General features: G+C 33.8%; 1 protein-coding gene across 1 annotated transcript in view; it reads right to left on the bottom strand.

Annotated features, from left to right (window-relative positions):
* The window catches only part of LOC138696786 (bridge-like lipid transfer protein family member 3B), a 100,455-nt gene extending 86,128 nt beyond the window's left edge, over positions 1-14,327 (bottom strand). The window contains exon 1 of the mRNA XM_069822191.1: positions 14,186-14,327. Coding sequence (XP_069678292.1) covers positions 14,186-14,229 — 44 coding nt within the window. The 5' untranslated portion in view covers positions 14,230-14,327. The remainder of the gene's footprint in view (positions 1-14,185) is intronic.
* Between the last annotated feature and the right edge of the window lie 3,690 nt (positions 14,328-18,017).

Below are 18,017 nucleotides of genomic sequence, written 5' to 3'. Positions count from 1 at the left end.
GACTTAATTCCCAATATGCTCATGCAATTTAGGAAAGCAGTACATTATGATAATAAATGATTAAAAATATTTCAGTTTTGTCTTTTAAATGTGCAGAAATTTGATCTGAACAACTGTAACTTTTCGTTCTGCAAAGAAATTTTACAATGTTACATTTTATTTGGATCAAATTTCTACACATTTAAAGGATAAAACTAAAATTCTTTCAATAATTTATTATCATAATACACTGCTCTCTTAAACTCATTGATTATATTGAGAATTAAATCAATGTCTTTCCCAAAACACGTCATGAAATGTTTAATATAAAACAATTTCTATCTGGAAAAGGAAGCAAAAATGAGCAAAATTGTATTAAACTATTTCGTTTGAAATATCTCAAAGAATAACACCCTAAAGATAATGACATTACTTACGGTTCACCTGTATATAGGTCTACATATTTAATTTTTCATAAATTAATATAAAATAGCTGTTCATACATTGTAATCATTTCTAATATTATTTTTACATTTACACAAAAATCGATATTTAAAAGTGTTGTTAACATGTTGAAAGTAAATTAGGTAAAGTGTTTTATTCTAAGGACTAAAAAAACATGTCCCTTTCCACTAACCATCACTTTTCACTGCTTCTATTCAGCAACCTATTTAAATCATTTAGCACAAATATACTCCAAGAACAGATCCCTCTACTCATAGGCAAATCTATACAGTGTGGAAGTGAAATAACCCTGCAGATTTTTAGAGCGAATTGCTAATGTTGTATGTATTGTAATAAAAAAGATTTTTATATATATTTTTTCCAAATGTTCAACACCCTCTTATTCGGTAACTATTGCGAGTAGGATCATGATATTTGTCCATATCGATAGAAAATCTAATAAAGAATAATTTATTTCTCTGATGTATTTCAATAGTGTGGACGGTTTTCACGTAACTTTAATTTAAAACCACTAATTTGAAGCCATTGATCGATGCAACCAACTTGCAACATTGTAGCCAGAAAGGGAGATGAGAGGTAGTTCACTGAGGCAGACAGACTGTGTTCGTTGACCTCTTACAAGAAGAAAGAGGGGTTGTTGTCAGATTGCTAAAACTTCTAACTCAATTTTCTAATTAATCGTGCATTTAATCACAAAACGTAATATAGGTTTTTCTACTCATTTAAGTGCACCTTATCATCCCTTTCAATCTGCAGAGTTATTTCACTTCCATCCTGTATACTGTAAGGTACAAAAAACCGCTACAGTACATTGGCTCAATGCTAGCATTCTAGGCTTATAAGCGAGGATTAAAATTCCAGTTAATCCACCCTGAATTTATAACTTGTGTTGGGCAAGCCCATAGTCCAGGAAACGCAGGCATTTTCTCTAGGTTCTCTGGTTCCCTGTGACATCCCAACAATTCTCCATTTTCAAATTATCATTAAGAGTGCAATGTAGATCCACCATCTGTGGTGCACTCTGAATAGTCTCTGATGAACTAAGTGGTCTACACTTCTCAGCACTAGAGTCAGGGTAAATAATGGTAAAGTTAAGGATCCTTCCACTGGAAAAAGAATATGTTACAATTAAGTTACACTTGTGGAGTAAAGCAATGCATACAAGTGTACCAGAAGCTTTTATGGAAGACTATTCTGGTATGTATTATTTGCAAGCTCTTTGACGCACGCACGCACATACCTCTTCTGAACGGACCAAAGCCCTGAAGATGCCGTACAATATCTTTGCAGCTTGTGCAAAACCCGCTGTCACTTTCCTAACTGCAGCAAGATAGAAAAACTTGGACACATGCAGGGATTGTGTCCTAAAGGTGAACTCTTGATTAATTGTAGACATCACAGAGTGAGACATTCTTTAACATCTACCTTATTATTGCTTCCCATATCTTTCACAGCAATATAATGTACTACTAAACAATTTGACAGTTATTGGTTTACTATTTGGTAGCAGGGCAAGAGTTTAAAAATTAACACGGTTAGGCCTATAAAAGATTTGCAGGTTCCTCTCATTTGGTTATGTGTCACTATATTAGGTGTAATCAAGGATTCTTTTTTTTTTAATAAAATAAAACTGCACGCATTGTATTCTTCACCTGACATAATTAGGAGCATTAACTCCAGACGTTTGAGATGAGCAGGTCATGTAGCATGTATGGGCAAATCCAGAAATGTTAGTTGGGAGAACGGAGGGAAAAAAAACCTATGGGGAGGCCGAAACGTAGATCAGAGGATAATATTAAAATGGATTTGAAGGAGGTGGAATATGATGATAGAGACTGGATTAATCTTGCACAGGATAGGGACCGATGGCAGGCATATGTGAGGGTGGCAATGAACCTGTGGGTTCCTTTAGTCATTTGTAAGTACCGGTAGGTAAAAAATAAAATAAAATACAGTAAATAAAAAATGAAGAAGATTAATTGAAGATGAATAAAATTCATTATTTAATTAATAATTATACTATTCGCCATGTTTTTTTTTTTTAATATTTTATTGTATTTCAGGACCACTCAGGCCATCGATGTAGAATTTGATGATGTAAAATTTTAATTTATACTGTATATCTTTATACGTATGTACAGTACATACATATAGGCACACTGTGTGTATGATGTTGAAGGTCATGAACTACTTTTTACACTGTCTAGAAACGTTAAGTATTTCCTTCAGTGATAACAGACAGATAATGCAAATTGGCGAAGTGATGGCTTGGAACAAGGGGATTTTCCGAGAAACCATGCATAAACCTTGCCTTCTCACAGCATATTTCAACTTGCACTGTTTTCTTATGGTGAAAACTGTATGAACTAGGCTAGATGGTCGATTATCAGTAGATCTATTTTCGTTTTTTCTTACCTTTCTTCCATAAATCCTCCCCATACAATTACTGAACCACTGTTCTCTATGAAACATAATATATATATATATATATATATATATATATATATATATATATATATATATATATATATTACTACTGGTACTAATTGCAACTTCCCTTGTAAGTTAGAAATTTAAAATATTACGTATTACGTACGTATTGTGATGCTTTCAACTGTAAGGACAGGGTAGAATTTGTAAAGAGGCAGTCATGATTATTTTTTAAGTGTTGCCGTTTTTCTTGAAAGAAATGCAGTGAACAAAAGATAACTATGTTTCTTACACTTGGCCTTCAGACTAGAACCCTGGGTTTTTCGAATATGACATTACATAGCCTAGCTACATTGCATCTGGCAGACTGTTATAGAACAACAGCTACTAATCAAAGTAGAAACACTTTTCGTAATATGGAATTATTCATTGTCACGAACTATTGTACTGTACTTTAAAAGATAAGCTCTGTATCAAGTGTGAACATAATGAGTCATATGAAAAACAAAAGATGTGTAAGAGCTCTTGAATTCCTTCTCACTTAATCCAATAATCTTCAGTGTTATCGTACAAAGATCTTATTCACTGTTACGAATTACATTACTTTAGAGAAAACGAAATAGAATATGTTCAAAACCAAGCTCTCAGACTCATTACTGGTGGAATCAAAACAGCTCCAATAGATTCTATGAGATTCCTCACTAATATTAACAGCATCAAAATGACAATAGAAGAAAAAGCACTGATTCAATATGAAAAGCTTATCAGATTACCAGGAAACAATTGGCATTCATACAGTCCTCTCTGTAGATTGAAAACTAAAAAAATCTTCATATCCATTGTTCAAGAATTAAAACAGAAAATCAATATCCCGAATTTAAAAGAAAACCTACAAATTAAACCAAACCCTTTAACTCTATTAAATATAGAATATAATCTAAATTTAACAGAAGAAATACTGAAATCAGAAGTAAACACTGAAATACTAAAACAATTGTCTTTAGAGACAATTAATATTAGGTACCCTTCACAAAACTGGCTTCATTTATACACTGACGGATCCTTGACTTCCAGAGAACAAGGTGCCGGTGCAGGTGTTACGTGCTGTCTCTTCCCACTTTATAGATCTCTTGGGTATGGAACAACAAGTTTTGATGGAGAAATCATTGCAATAAGTGAAAGTCTCCGGAATCTTCTATGCCACATCAATAAATTTAAGAATGCAGTTATATTGTCAGACTCCAAAGCAGCTATTCTATCAATAGTTTCTAAACACACACCCTCATCTCAAACAGCAGAAATAACTAAAATGCTCTCTCAATTAACATCACTCAATAAAAGAATTGTATTCCATTGGATACCATCCCACTGTGGAATCCTAGGAAACGAGAATGCGGATGCTTTAGCAAAGAAGGGCAGCACTGCTACTTACAGACCTGTTACTAAATCTACATATTAGTCTGTGAAAAGATTTATTAAATCTACATACTTAGACTTCAACAAACAAAATTTGATAACACAATCTCAAGGGAACTCTCTGCATCATAATCCACAGTTAATTCCCGATTTACCACGAAAATCGTCTGTAGCTGCATTTAGATTGGCAACAGGCCATGATTGTTTGGCCAAACACCTGCATAGAATTGGAATATATCAGTCCCCTAACTGGTCATTGTGCAACTCAAACCAAGAAATGGATTTGGAACACCTCAAAATCTGTGCTTCAGTGGCTGGCCATGATAAAATTTTTGAAAAATATTGGAGTGCAAGAGGTCAAATGACTTTATTGTCAAACGCCTGGCATTAGAAAACAACATTACTTTAGAGATAAGACTGTACCAATATAAACATACTGAGTAATTCGAAAAACAGCAATCTTAAAAGAGATTTACTGTATTCCTTCTCACTTAGACCACAAATCACTGAGTTCTCGTACAAGGAAAAAAAAGCATTTTAAATCTTCATTGTCATGATTCATATGTTTCAAGCAACTCTCAAAAATCCTATCCTCAGTGTGATTGAGATGAGGAAATGGATGGGAACCATTTGATGCGATGTTCAGCACTACATAAAACCGCTGTAACCCAGAGATAATGGGTGCTAAAGGCCGACTTGTGGACTAATGACTGTTGTCACAGTGTCTGCCATTTGTTTAAATAAATTAATGTTTCAAGCAGGTTTAGACTTTTTCCTGATTTGACACTAGACACAAGTTAAATAAAAGGCTAACAAAATAATTAATTCACAGAAATGAATAGAGTTTCGACTTGTTTAACCATCAGTTCATGAATAAGACTACCGTTGAATCACTGATTTTATTATAGACTAGCCTACGATCGCTAAAATTATTTAAAAAACATGTTTTAGGTAAAACATTTTATAATTGGAATGTAATTATTTTTAGAATATTGATTAGAGTCAATTTTGGAAATTCGTATATATGTAACATTAACTTAGTAAAGAAGATACAAACAGTAATTTTTTTTATTAACGTTAAAATCTTATAAATGCTCAAAATTGACTCCACTCAATGATTTAAAAATAATTACACTTAAATCATAAGAAGTTTTTCCTAAAACGTGCTTTTAATAACAATACATTTTGAGAGGTATAAAGAGAAACGTTGCGGCCAAGTAGCTCAGTTGGTAGAGCAGCTGGCTACGGACTGGAAGGTCTGGGGTTCGAGCCCGAGTGGTGACAGGATCTTTCTCGTTGCCAAACTTTCAGAACAGCCCCGAGGTTCACTCAGCCTCCTATAAAATTGAGTATCGGGTCTTTCCCGGGGATAAAAGGTGGTCAGAGCGTGGTGCCGACCGCACCACCTCATTCTAGTGCTGAGGTCATGGAAAGCATGGGGCTCTACCTCTATGATCCCCAAGTGCCTTCATGGTATGTGACGGGGATACCTTTAACTTTTTTACCTTTTATAAAGAGAAACGTTCACATTAATTTAAAATATTATTATTATTATGATTATTATTATTATTATTATTATTATTATTATATATATATATATATATATATATATATATAAAACCAACATGGTGTAAAATGAGATAGTGAAACAAATGTTACCCCTAGTTCACAGACAGAAAAACAAATATGCTAACCAAAGTTCACAGGAAGAAGAAATGAATGCTGACTGAAAAGCGATGGACCTAATTTATTCCTTCATTAGACTGGAATTATTTTTGTAAGATTGATGACGATACAATGTAACATTCAGAACATCATATTTCATTGTCTTTTTAAAGCAGAGAACAATTTCTTCCCAGCAAGGGAATCACAAGTTAACAAGCACATTTTGTACTTCATTTAAAGAGAAGCCTTCGAATTATTTTTATTAAAGAGAATTATGTACTCATCTGACTCCTTTCCCGGCTATGTTTCTGATTGTGGGATGATGCAATAATTACGAACTGGTGAAGGAATAAGAATTTGATTTTGTATTTTTAACAACTTTCTTTTATCTTACATTGTTTTATAATTTTTTTAATTAATGGAAGCACTTAAGAAACATTTTATTGTAGAAAATGAAAAAAAAAAAAAAAAAAAAAGAATTATATTAAATGGATACTTAACAGTAGAAAAGTGCAAAGTGCCAAATTTATGAACAGTATTTTATTAATAAATATCTTTCACTTTTTAACAATTTTAAGAATATATTTTTTAGAATTGAATTGATAGTACTTACGGCAACTTTTCACCAATCTTTATCAATAGTTTGATGATGCTACTAAAATTAACACACTGAGAGACAAACAAGCTTCACTATTTATGAAAGATGTGAAGTCCCATAAACATTTTGTAGATACTATGAATCATTTATGATCCACAGATCTGTTAATTTCTACGAATACTTCCATTAAAGTTGTTTTGCAGACTGGAAACAAATCACCCTCACCACTTGGAAATGAATATTGCCGACTTTCATCATGATTATCATACATTCTATGTTGACGTCACTGTACTGGTATGACAGTAGAGAGACTCAACAGAAATGTTGATGTTGTTGAATAATCTTGATCCTTTATTTATGAGAAATGTCTCGTGTTTCTCCTAATTTCTTCACAGAATGCCACTGTCTCATATGTTGAAAGGTTTAACTATACTGATAATAAACAGAATGTTGATAGTTCTTTTTGTTCAATGACAGGGCTCTTTACTTGCCATTGCTCACACCAACTCTACAAGTGTGCTCATAGATGTCACTAGTGCCAAGAAGTGTAGACGACTTTGTTCGTCAGAGACTAGGATGGGTTGGGATAATTTGGGTATAAAAACAGCCTTTTTTTAAGCTTAGAGACAGTCTCTTACCATGATAAAATTTTCCAGTCAGATTTCTATATGTTAGCAATGTGACTTTCTTCAAATACCTATGTTGGTCTTTTATAATCATAATAACCCTAAGTTTAATCAATCTCTTAATGTATCCAGCTATTTGCTGACAACATAAAGTCCACTATAATCCACTGTAGTCTATTCAGTTTTTGTTTTTCACAAGAAATGAGGGGTATTTTGATTGGAGTTCATTACAGGTGCCTGTTGCTAGTACCTATCCAGAGTTGGGGTGTAGTCAATATACAGTACCTGGCCACATTATTATAATCACTCACATTTTTACTATACTTTACATATTACTTCCTCATTTGAACTCTGGTTTCCTTTCTGAAGCAGAATTCACATTACATATTTAATTTTTAAACAATATTAAGTAAAATTATGATTATAACAATATTAATTCAAGAAATATTGATAAATAACCAACCACACGTCATTTTTACAGAAATTTCAGTATTTCGTTCGACCTCGTTTGGCTTTAATTACAGCTTCAATTCTTTTTGGCATGCTTACAATACACTTCTGTATTATTTCCTGGAGCCTCTCATTATGATTCCAAACATGTATCAGCCTTTTAATAAGTGGAACTCTGGTAGTAATAAATTCTTTTGCTATCTCTCTTTTTACGAGTTTCCAGCCGTTCTCAATGGGATTCAAGTCCGGTGAGTTTCCTGGCCAGGGCAAAAGTGGAATGTTTTTGGAAGCCAGAAACGTTTTGACTCTCCTAGCAGTGTGGCAAGGTGCACCATCTTGGTTAAAAATATATTTCTCCCCATTTGGGAACCATTCGTTTAGCTGAGGGATAAGCCTGTTTTCCAATACCTGGATATTGATCTTGTTTCATTGTTCCCTGAACAATGTAGAGTCGTCCTGAACCTTTGCCTGATATCACAGACCATATCATGACTGATATTGGGTGTTTAACTGTGTTAACCAGGCATCCAGGAGCAAAATTTTCTCCCTTTCGTCGACGAACAAACATTGTTTTGTCCATCAAACACTGAAAGGTTGATTCATAGAAGAAGCAAACCTGAAAATTGTCAAAGAAACTGATAAACTCTAAATTTTGTCTTTAAGTATTAAATACTGTATTTAAAAATACAGGTTTGCTTCTCCTATGAATCAACCTTTCAGTGTTTGATGGACAAAGCAATGTTTGTTCGGCGATGAAAGGAAGAAAATTTTGCTCCTGGATGCCTGATTAACACAGTTAAACACTCAATATCAGTCATGATATGGTCTGTGATATCAGGCAAAGGTTCAGGACGACTCTACATTGTTCAGGGAACAATGAAACAAGATCAATATATCCAGGTATTGGAAAACAGGCTTATCCCTCAGCTGAACGAATGGTTCCCAAATGGGGAGAAATATATTTTTAAGATGGTGCACCTTGCCACACTGCTAGGAGAGTCAAAACGTTTCTGGCTTCCAAAAACATTCCACTTTTGCCATGGCCAGGAAACTCACCGGACTTGAATCCCATTGAGAACGTCTGGAAACTCGTAAAAAGAGAGATAGCAAAAGAATTTATTACTACCAGAGTTCCACTTATTAAAAGGCTGATACATGTTTGGAATCACAATGAGAGGCTCCAGGAAATAATACAGAAGTGTATTGTAAGCATGCCAAAGAGAATTGAAGCTGTAATTAAAGCCAAACGAGGTCGAACGAAATACTGAAATTTCTGTAAAAATGACGTGTGGTTGGTTATTTATCAATATTTCTTGAATTAATATTGTTATAATTATAATTTTACTTAATATTGTTTAAAAATTAAATATGTAATGTGAATTCTGCTTCAGAAAGGAAACCAGAGTTCAAATGAGGAAGTAATATGTAAAGTATAGTAAAAATGTGAGTGAATATAATAATGTGGCCAGGTACTGTATACTGCAGCTGGTACCGGTACTGATGATTTTAATTTACTTCTTTTGTGGTTTATGGTTGGACAGTATAGAAAAATGTGTTCCAGATCTTCATCATGATTATTACACCACAGACAAGTAGGAGTATCAGAAATGTGAAATTGGTGTAGGTACAATTGTGTGACAATGTGACCTGTTCTGGCTCTTGTTAAAAATGTTTGAACATGTCTGGGCAAGTTTTTGTACATTTGCAGGTCATTTGGTTTCTTTTGTACAGGCTTTAAAATTATTCCTTTGTCAGAAGAGAGCCAATTGTTGATCCATAGATTTATAAAATGAGACTTTACTGAAGCAAAAGTACTGGATAGAGTATAACCCTAAGTTTAACTATAGTACCCAATTTACCCCATGGATGGGGAAATTTGGATATGATGTTATTATTGAACAAGTTTTAAAGTCTTTATAAAATCAAATTATCCCAACAATAGGTTAGTGTATGTATCCTAGAACAAAATGTATAGGTTAAGTAGTACTGTATACATTTTAAAATGTTAATTAGGCCTAACATGATAAAAAGTCAATCAATACTTAAGTTATTGATAAGGCTCATTTTGTAAATTTAAAATATCTCCTTTTTAAGGTCGATCTGGTTGGCGAGTTGGTATAGCGCTGGCCTTCTATGCCCAAGATTGCGGGTTCGATCCCGGGCCAGGTCGATGGCATTTAAGTGTGCTTAAATGCGACAGGCTCATGTCAGTAGATTTACTGGCATGTAAAAGAACTCCTGCGGGACAAAATTCCGGCACATCCGGCGACGCTGATATAACCTCTGCAGTTGCGAGCGTCATTAAATAAAACATATATTATCTTCTTTTTAAGATCACGGACAAAAAACCTTCGTATATTTATTTGTCTTTCACCAATCCATAATTTGTCTATGTAACATGATCTGGATTGAAAAACTAAGTTAGTTGGCAATTAACCTCTAATTATTCCCCAATTACCCCACATTTGTAAACTGATATATTACTAAATTTATTAAAAACATGTTCTAAACATGTGTAATGTACACACACAAGAATTTGGATACTGTATCACAGCTGGTTTCCCAACATTAGTGCTTTGAATGTGTTGGGTCATTTCATAGACTGGTAAGCAATGAAACAGTTTTGTTTTACCAGGCAGTATCAATGTGATCAACACAAATTTTTAACAGTTTGTGGTAGGTGATTGTAAAATAAATAATATATGTTAAATTGGCATGTGTTTGCAGATTAGGTACAGTTTTATTCAATAAATTGAAACTTTACCCAAATTACCACCACCCATCCTATCCAGAGTGCACCACAGGCGGTGGACTCATACTACAGTCGTAATGAATGATGATGATGATGATGTTAATGTTATGTTTTATTTAACGACGCTCACAACTGCAGAGATTATATCAGCGTCGCCGGATGTGCCGGAATTTTGTCCCGCAGGAGTTCTTTTACATGCCAGTAAATCTACTGACATGAGCCTGTCGCATTTAAGCACACTTAAATGCCATCGACCTGGCCCGGGATCGAACCTGCAACCTTGGGCATAGAAGGCCAGCGATGATGATGATGATGATGATGATGATGATGATGATGTTGGAGAATTGGAGTACTCTGAGGAAACCCATATAAGTTACCTTGTCCATAAACTTGTTCAACATAAGTTATAAATAGAGAGTGGATCGACCAGCATTTGAACCTGGGTTCCCTAGTTTATAAGCCCAGTGTGCTAGCATTAAGCCTTTATGGCGGTTGGATGCTGGTAGTAAGTGGGTGAAAATTTTCAAGAATATAGGTAATGATACGTCAAATTTTACGAAATTAGTGCGTTTTTGTTGAAGTAGGCTATAATTACAATCTTCAAAAGCATTTGTATAAGGGATATTTTATCAAACGATATTGAAGAGGGCATTCGATTTAGGACAATGTTTTTGATACCAATAAATTGTTCTACTATGCCTTGCAAAGATATTTTCAACAACATAAATTAAATAAGAACTTGTTAGAGAAATAATGACTAAATTTGATTCTCCAAGTGAATCAGTTTGCAAATGAATGTACATTAAATCAAATTTATTTATTAAAAACCTATTACAAATAAAATTAAGTAATTTTTAATTGATTTTGACTAGTTACACAACAGAAAGTGTTTATGTTATGTTTTCATCCCTTATTCTGGTCTCACACATTTGGTAAGTTAGATTTTATGAAAACTTAAAATACCTTATGTGGCTTGTAGGGGAACATTTCACCTTTGAAAAAAAAAAAAAAAGTTCCAGTTAAGCAAGATACTCAGAATTAAAAACAATATATATGCCGTAGTAGTCCTATATGGAATAATTTAGAAATAAAAATTACAAAACTAGAAGAGCAAATAGAATTTTAAAATGATGTGCTTAGAAAATATGATCTAGCCCCGGGGGGGGGGGGGGGGGTGTTCCAGGGGTTGCAAGCCCTGAGCAACCCCTAGCTATGCTGCGAGCAGTCCCTAAAATTTTTCTTAACCTCGTATATGTATAATTTAATGTGCAGCACTAGGAAAAACTTAAAGAAGATTCAGCGATAATCAAAAGCTTATTCAGCTATTACTGTAGCAGAAGACTTAAAGAAAGAGACAGAAAATTATGACAGTCTAGCACAATTGGGCAAAAACATAACCCTAACACCTAAAGAAGAGATGATGATTGCAAAATTTTATTTGGATCAATTTAAGGGAGAGAAAGCTTATGTTCACAAAATATTATGACATGAAAGCTGTTTTTCCTTAAGTTTATGATTTTCTGGCTACATGTAGAATTTTTGGTTGCAGTACTGCAGTCTATGAAAGCACCTTTTCAGCCCTTACCAGAATGGACAGATCACAACACAATATGATAAGTCAACGTGAAGCAAATTTGGTGATGTTGGACTTCGAGAAGAATGACACGAAGTGTTTGAATATGTCTAAGTTTCTGAAACATTTTAACAGTGAGAACAGAATATAATAGCTATTTCAGATCCATTAAATTTCACCTTCACTTCAATTCTTTCGAGTGTCTTTTAAAATTAAAGTTAATCATTGTTGTACTAATATTGATTAGTCGATAAATACTAAATTAATAATTTTATTTAAGGTGTTATTCAATTACGGTATATCTAATGTAAAAAAAAAAACATTTGGCTCAAGATCTAGTTCAGTAGCAACCACTAGAAAGATCAGAGAAACCCCTAGTGCTGTCTGCCGGTTATGGTCCTAGAATGAACTGAATCTCAAAATCTGCTGGTTGGTGATGTTTATGTTTATTAATTCTATTAAATTCTATAAAATAAACACCTATTATTGTACTCTTTTTATTGTTGATTCTATTTAAATTTCGTATTTTTGTTTTTAATTATTTTATTACATTCCATTTGTTGTATCCTTCCTTACGTTTTTCCCTGTTAACTATCTGTACAAACTGAGTTGCTTTTATTATATTCCAATCTTTAGATCTGTATTTTACTTTCCTTTTTTTATTATAGTATTATTTTCATATTGTTTAGTGTCGATTTTATTATGTAATTATTTTTTGTAATATGTTAGTAAATTTTTCTTTAATTTTTTGTTAAATTTTCACTCCTTGTATACTTTGTCACCTGGTAGAGTGTAAGAGAAGGCCCTATGGCCTTAACTGTGCCAGTGTAAATAAATAAATAAATTATTATTATTATTATTATTATTATTATTATTAAATTTGAAAATTCACTACCGGTATCTACTTTCTAAGAAAGCTTAATAGACTAACTTATCTGTGGTCTAGAAAAAAAAAAACTAAAATTCATCATTTATCCAACTTGGTTTAAACACAACACGTCTACGCCTATTCATGCATCATTGATTTTTCTGGAAAACTTCATTTTGGTTATGGCCGTAAGTTTCGGCGTTGATAATATTACAAAAACAGAATTTATTAAGCAAGACTAATGGTTTGGTGAACGTTTATGTGACAGTGATAACAGAAACTTGAATTTGATAACTGTTTAGAGGATAGGTCTATGACCTAAAAGTACTGACCACTGAAAAACTGGTTTCAATGGAGGGTTCTGCCCATATACTAATTAGAAAGAAATACATGTTTTATACAGTAAATATACTACCCGATGTAGTATAGTGATAAATGTTAATAGGCTACTTTATATTAAGTAGTCCTATGCAATTATTTAAAAACTGGATTGTCACATTGTCATTTACATAAATCCCCAACAAGACTATTCATTATTTAATAATTCATACAGCCTATCCAACAACACAGCAGTGGCCCATGTCTCGTTTTGACATCTCTCTTAGATAGGCCTATATGGATTAGGCCTACATATGAAACTACAGTACCGGTATTACCAAATAACCAAACTGCAAATAATGCACCTACTTCAATTGTAATCAAACACTATTATCTAGTTTGGTGTTCTAATTTTGCCAAAGGCAGGCCTATTTAATAGCAAATTTTTGTTTCGTTCAAATGGTCTATTCTACAGCATATTGTTTCACGGTTACATTTAGGGCCTAAAATAAAATATTACTTGCTTAGCCATGAGCAGTAGTGAGGCAAATAATTGATGAACTTATATATTTTGTCAAAAACTATTAAGGCAGTCGCTGAAATATTAGTGTTGTAGATGTCAAGATTATGCATGACTCATAACCTCCTTCATGTTGGGTTATGTGGCAAGGCAAAAATCCTTCAATTATCACGAATAAATTGTCAATTGAAATCCAAAGGATAAAATTAATTAATTGAAGTCTAGGTCAAGATTTATAATAAAATTAGTATTTTTCTTTACTGCGATAAAGGGGTACAATGTGTACAGAACAATACAAGTTTGAGTAGAGGTCTAAAATACAATAATCGCAATAGCGAAAAATTAATTAGTTAGGCACTTCTGTATTTAGTACAAGGGCATCTGCACTAAGAAAATTGTACGAGCGCCTTTCCACATCAATACCCCTCCCCACTTGAAATACAAAAAAAGTGTAATATTCATAAGTAGATTAGTGTTGTCATCATGATGAAACACTTTACCAACGTTTAGATCTGATACATTTACCTTGATAAGTGCTTCAGAAGTTGGTTTTTTATTATAGACACCATAATGCAGAGTTTTATTTTGCGAAGTCTTCTTGACGGCTGTCGTACACCTTACATTTTTGCCGAAAAAAAATCATATGCTAATTACAGATTTCACGACACTAGCGGTATCTAGGGACAAATAAAGGAAATATATTCTTTGGGTACATTTTCAAGAGTAATCAATATGTTGAAACGATTCGATACCTTTAGTGGAGCAGAACTTAGATATAGCGTAGATATTCGCCATCTGTTATTCACTTTTCTAACCACTTTGTCATTGTCATATGCCGCTAGATGTCCGGTTATTACGGAAAAGAAATATGATTATTAATTTGCAAGCACACGTCAAGAAATCATACATAAAAGTCTTTGCACATCTCTCCACAAGTAGTGTAATCACACTAGTAAACTTCGTGAAATTTGGCATTGGTACATTAACAAAACTATTCCGATAAAGTTGGTTAAAACTAGACATTGCGCTCATTTATTATGGTAAACACTGGAAGTGAATTATCCTATGCTGGGTTTGCTGTGAAGAACCTGCCCTTGGGCAGGAAACTAGGAATGAATATATAATTTAATGAAGGCCGTTAAATTTGTCACAGATGTCATGCCATGTGGCGTATACAATACAGCCATTGCCATTAACTACAAAACTCCCTATCTATCCTTTCAGAATGGAAGGGATGAATTTTTTAGAACACGATCATTTAACATAGAATCGTGAAACGTAGTATGATGATACGGTATTAAAAATAGGCAAATTTACCTAAGGAAATCTTACGCATTAAAAATTACGTATATTGTACAAATGGGGACAATAGATGTTTAAATTATTTTAATCTTATTGAAATGGTCGAAAGATACAAAAGATACTAGACCTACATAGGCCTACACCAGCCATAAGAACTTATTCACAGACATACACTGCAATATACAGTACCGGTACATCCGCTTTCCTTCAACTCACACGGAGCACAACTTCGCGATTATTTTGCAGTTGTGTGTGGTTGTGCAGTGGGAGGTCAGGAATTAGTATGGAAACAGATGATAGTAACTCACACGGACCACAAACTGAAGTTATTGTTGACGTCTGTCGCAATGAGTAGTCGGTATCACACACAGAACCACAGAATTGTCGCTGTCGGTGGTCGAGCACAACTCAGTGCAACACGCCGACCACTTGCCGCCCACACCGTATCCTTGAAAACGACAGAGCTTTACCGTATTCTTGGAAATGACAGGCGCATTCTTAAACTGCCGACGGCAAATAGCTACGCTTGCGGTGTGGTTGTCTGTGGTCTATATGGACTTCAAGCGACCACAAAAAAGAAGTCCGCGTGTGGTCGGTTCCTCCGACAACACAATCACACAAAACTGCAAAATAATCGCAAAGTTGTGGTCCGTGAGAGTTCAGCCTATTTTTCAAATCTGGATTTAATAAATCATTAACGTATATTAAAAATAAAATATGTCCTAAAATCGTCCCTTGAGGAACTGCAATATTCACGTATCTTTTTTCACTAATATAATCATCAATATTCAAACATCGTAGTTCTACTACTTAAATATGAATGAAATACATTATTATAAACACTGCTCTTATTCCTATTAGGCCTACATATAATTTTTCTAGGAGTATCTTATGATTAACAGTATCAAAAGCTTCCTGCAAATCCAAGAAAATGTCTAAACATCTGTTTCCTATGTTTAATTCTATTATTCTCTGCCAGTAACAGTAATGAGCGCATCTTCTGTTAATAATATTATTTTAGAAACTAAATCGTTACAAATTATTTGATTTTTTGTAAATAGTTTAGTAATCTTTGTTTTATGCATTTTTCTATTATTTTAGAAGACGAAGGAAGTAAAGATGTAGGTCTGTAATAATTTAAATAAGTTTTGTACCAGATTTATGAGTAGGTGCATCAACCGCCATTTTCAAAACTGTAGGAAACACCTTGTTCAAAACACAAATTAAAAATATGAGCAATTGACTTTGCTATAGACTATAATTTTTTATTCCATCAATGCGTGGAGCAATGTTGTTTTTATGATTTCCTCTTCAGTAATGGGGTTAAGAAAGATAGAAGATACATAATTGGTACTGTTATTATTGTGCGTAGATGTAGAGAAAGCCGATCTATTAACATTTTAAGTAACATTGTGTCCTATCATCGAGAAATAATTATTGAATTCATTTTCTATGTCGTTTTTACAATATAAACTATTTCCATTTTCATGAACTATTTCCGTAAGTCGTAACAGAATGGTTTTTATCTATAATAACATCGGTAGCTTCATTTATGGTTTATCAGAATTTTTTGGATTGGCCATATATATAAAATTAGATTTGTAATGCTTAATTTTCATAATTCTAATAATAAGAGACTAATAGTTAAGTTTATAAAATTGGTTTAAACTTGTTTGTTTGGTTCATTAAAAATTTTTCTAGCAAGTTTGTCTCTCGTACGAATAGTTTTTATTATGCTTAGTGTGCTCCATGGTTTTATTTTCTTGAATTTTCAGGAAATCGCTTGATTATTATTACTTATTGTATTTACATTTACGTAAATACCTAGTTATAAAAAACCTGAAAACAGATATCAGTATTACTCAATGGAACTAGAGTATCACCACTATAGACCTATTTGTACACAGATCCCAAGTTTCTTTTTCGATACTCGAAGTCAATTTTTCATAATCGATGTGGTGATGCGAGGGAGAAAGGGTTACCTGATTGTTTACATTTTGATTGTTGTTTCTAAATAATGCGAAAACTGTGTAGTGATCTGTAATGCCACTGCAATAAACTTCCTGTAAGAAGTCCAATTATGTGTTTTAAAAATATATGATCTAGATATGAGCCTGAATCCCGTACTAGTCTCCTAATCCTGCCGTATTTTTTTATCAATCATGATCAATAATTTTTAAACATAACGTAACAATAATCACCCAATATACTCGTATTTAGGCCTAGATATACAGAGTGTTTAAAAAATACGGGGCATAATTTCAGGTATGTATTTCCCACATGTAGACAATCAAAATAGTTCATTACAACATGTGTCCGGAAATGCTTTATTTCCGAGTTATGGCCTTCACAACATTGAAATTCACCGGAACCATACCTCATGTTTTAGAAGACACTCCACTGATCAATCGTCAACACATTCACTTCTTGCATGATGGCGCTCCTGCACACTTCAGTCGTACGGCTCGCCGGTACTTGGATCGAAGGTTTCCTGATCGATGGATAGGTAGAGGTGGCCCAATTGCTTGGCCTCCACGCTCACCTGATCTAAACCCTCTCGATTTCTACTTGTGGGGCCATTTAAAATCATTGGTTTATTCGTCTCCGGTGCCTGATTTGGAATCCCTTCGGAATCGAATTTGTGGCATGTTCTGAGGACATACGCAATACTCCTGGAGTTTGGGATCGTGTTCGCAGGTCAATGAGACATCGATGTGAGGTCTGTATTCAAGCAGGAGGTGGACATTTTGAACATCTTCTGTAATGACAACGACCTGCGGAAAGAAAGACGTTCCGGTGAATTTCAATGTTGTGAAGGCCATAACTCGGAAATGAAGCATTTCCGGACACATGTTGTAATGAACTATTTTGAGTGTCTACATGTGGGAAATACATACCTGAAATTATGCCCCGTATTTTTGAAACACCCTGTATAGTGACAATGTCGATAGTCTGGTATGCACCAATCAATATAATTCTTTACCAGTGATCCAGTAATCTTTCATGTAACTGTATGCACGTAAGATTGTAAAGATTTTTTTTTTTTTAGTTTGCA

This window comes from Periplaneta americana, chromosome 3 (assembly GCF_040183065.1).
Source record: "Periplaneta americana isolate PAMFEO1 chromosome 3, P.americana_PAMFEO1_priV1, whole genome shotgun sequence".
NCBI classification, from domain to species: domain Eukaryota; kingdom Metazoa; phylum Arthropoda; class Insecta; order Blattodea; family Blattidae; genus Periplaneta; species Periplaneta americana.
The sequence above is the reverse complement of the archived record's forward strand: the minus strand, read 5'-3'. Positions and strand labels throughout refer to the sequence as shown.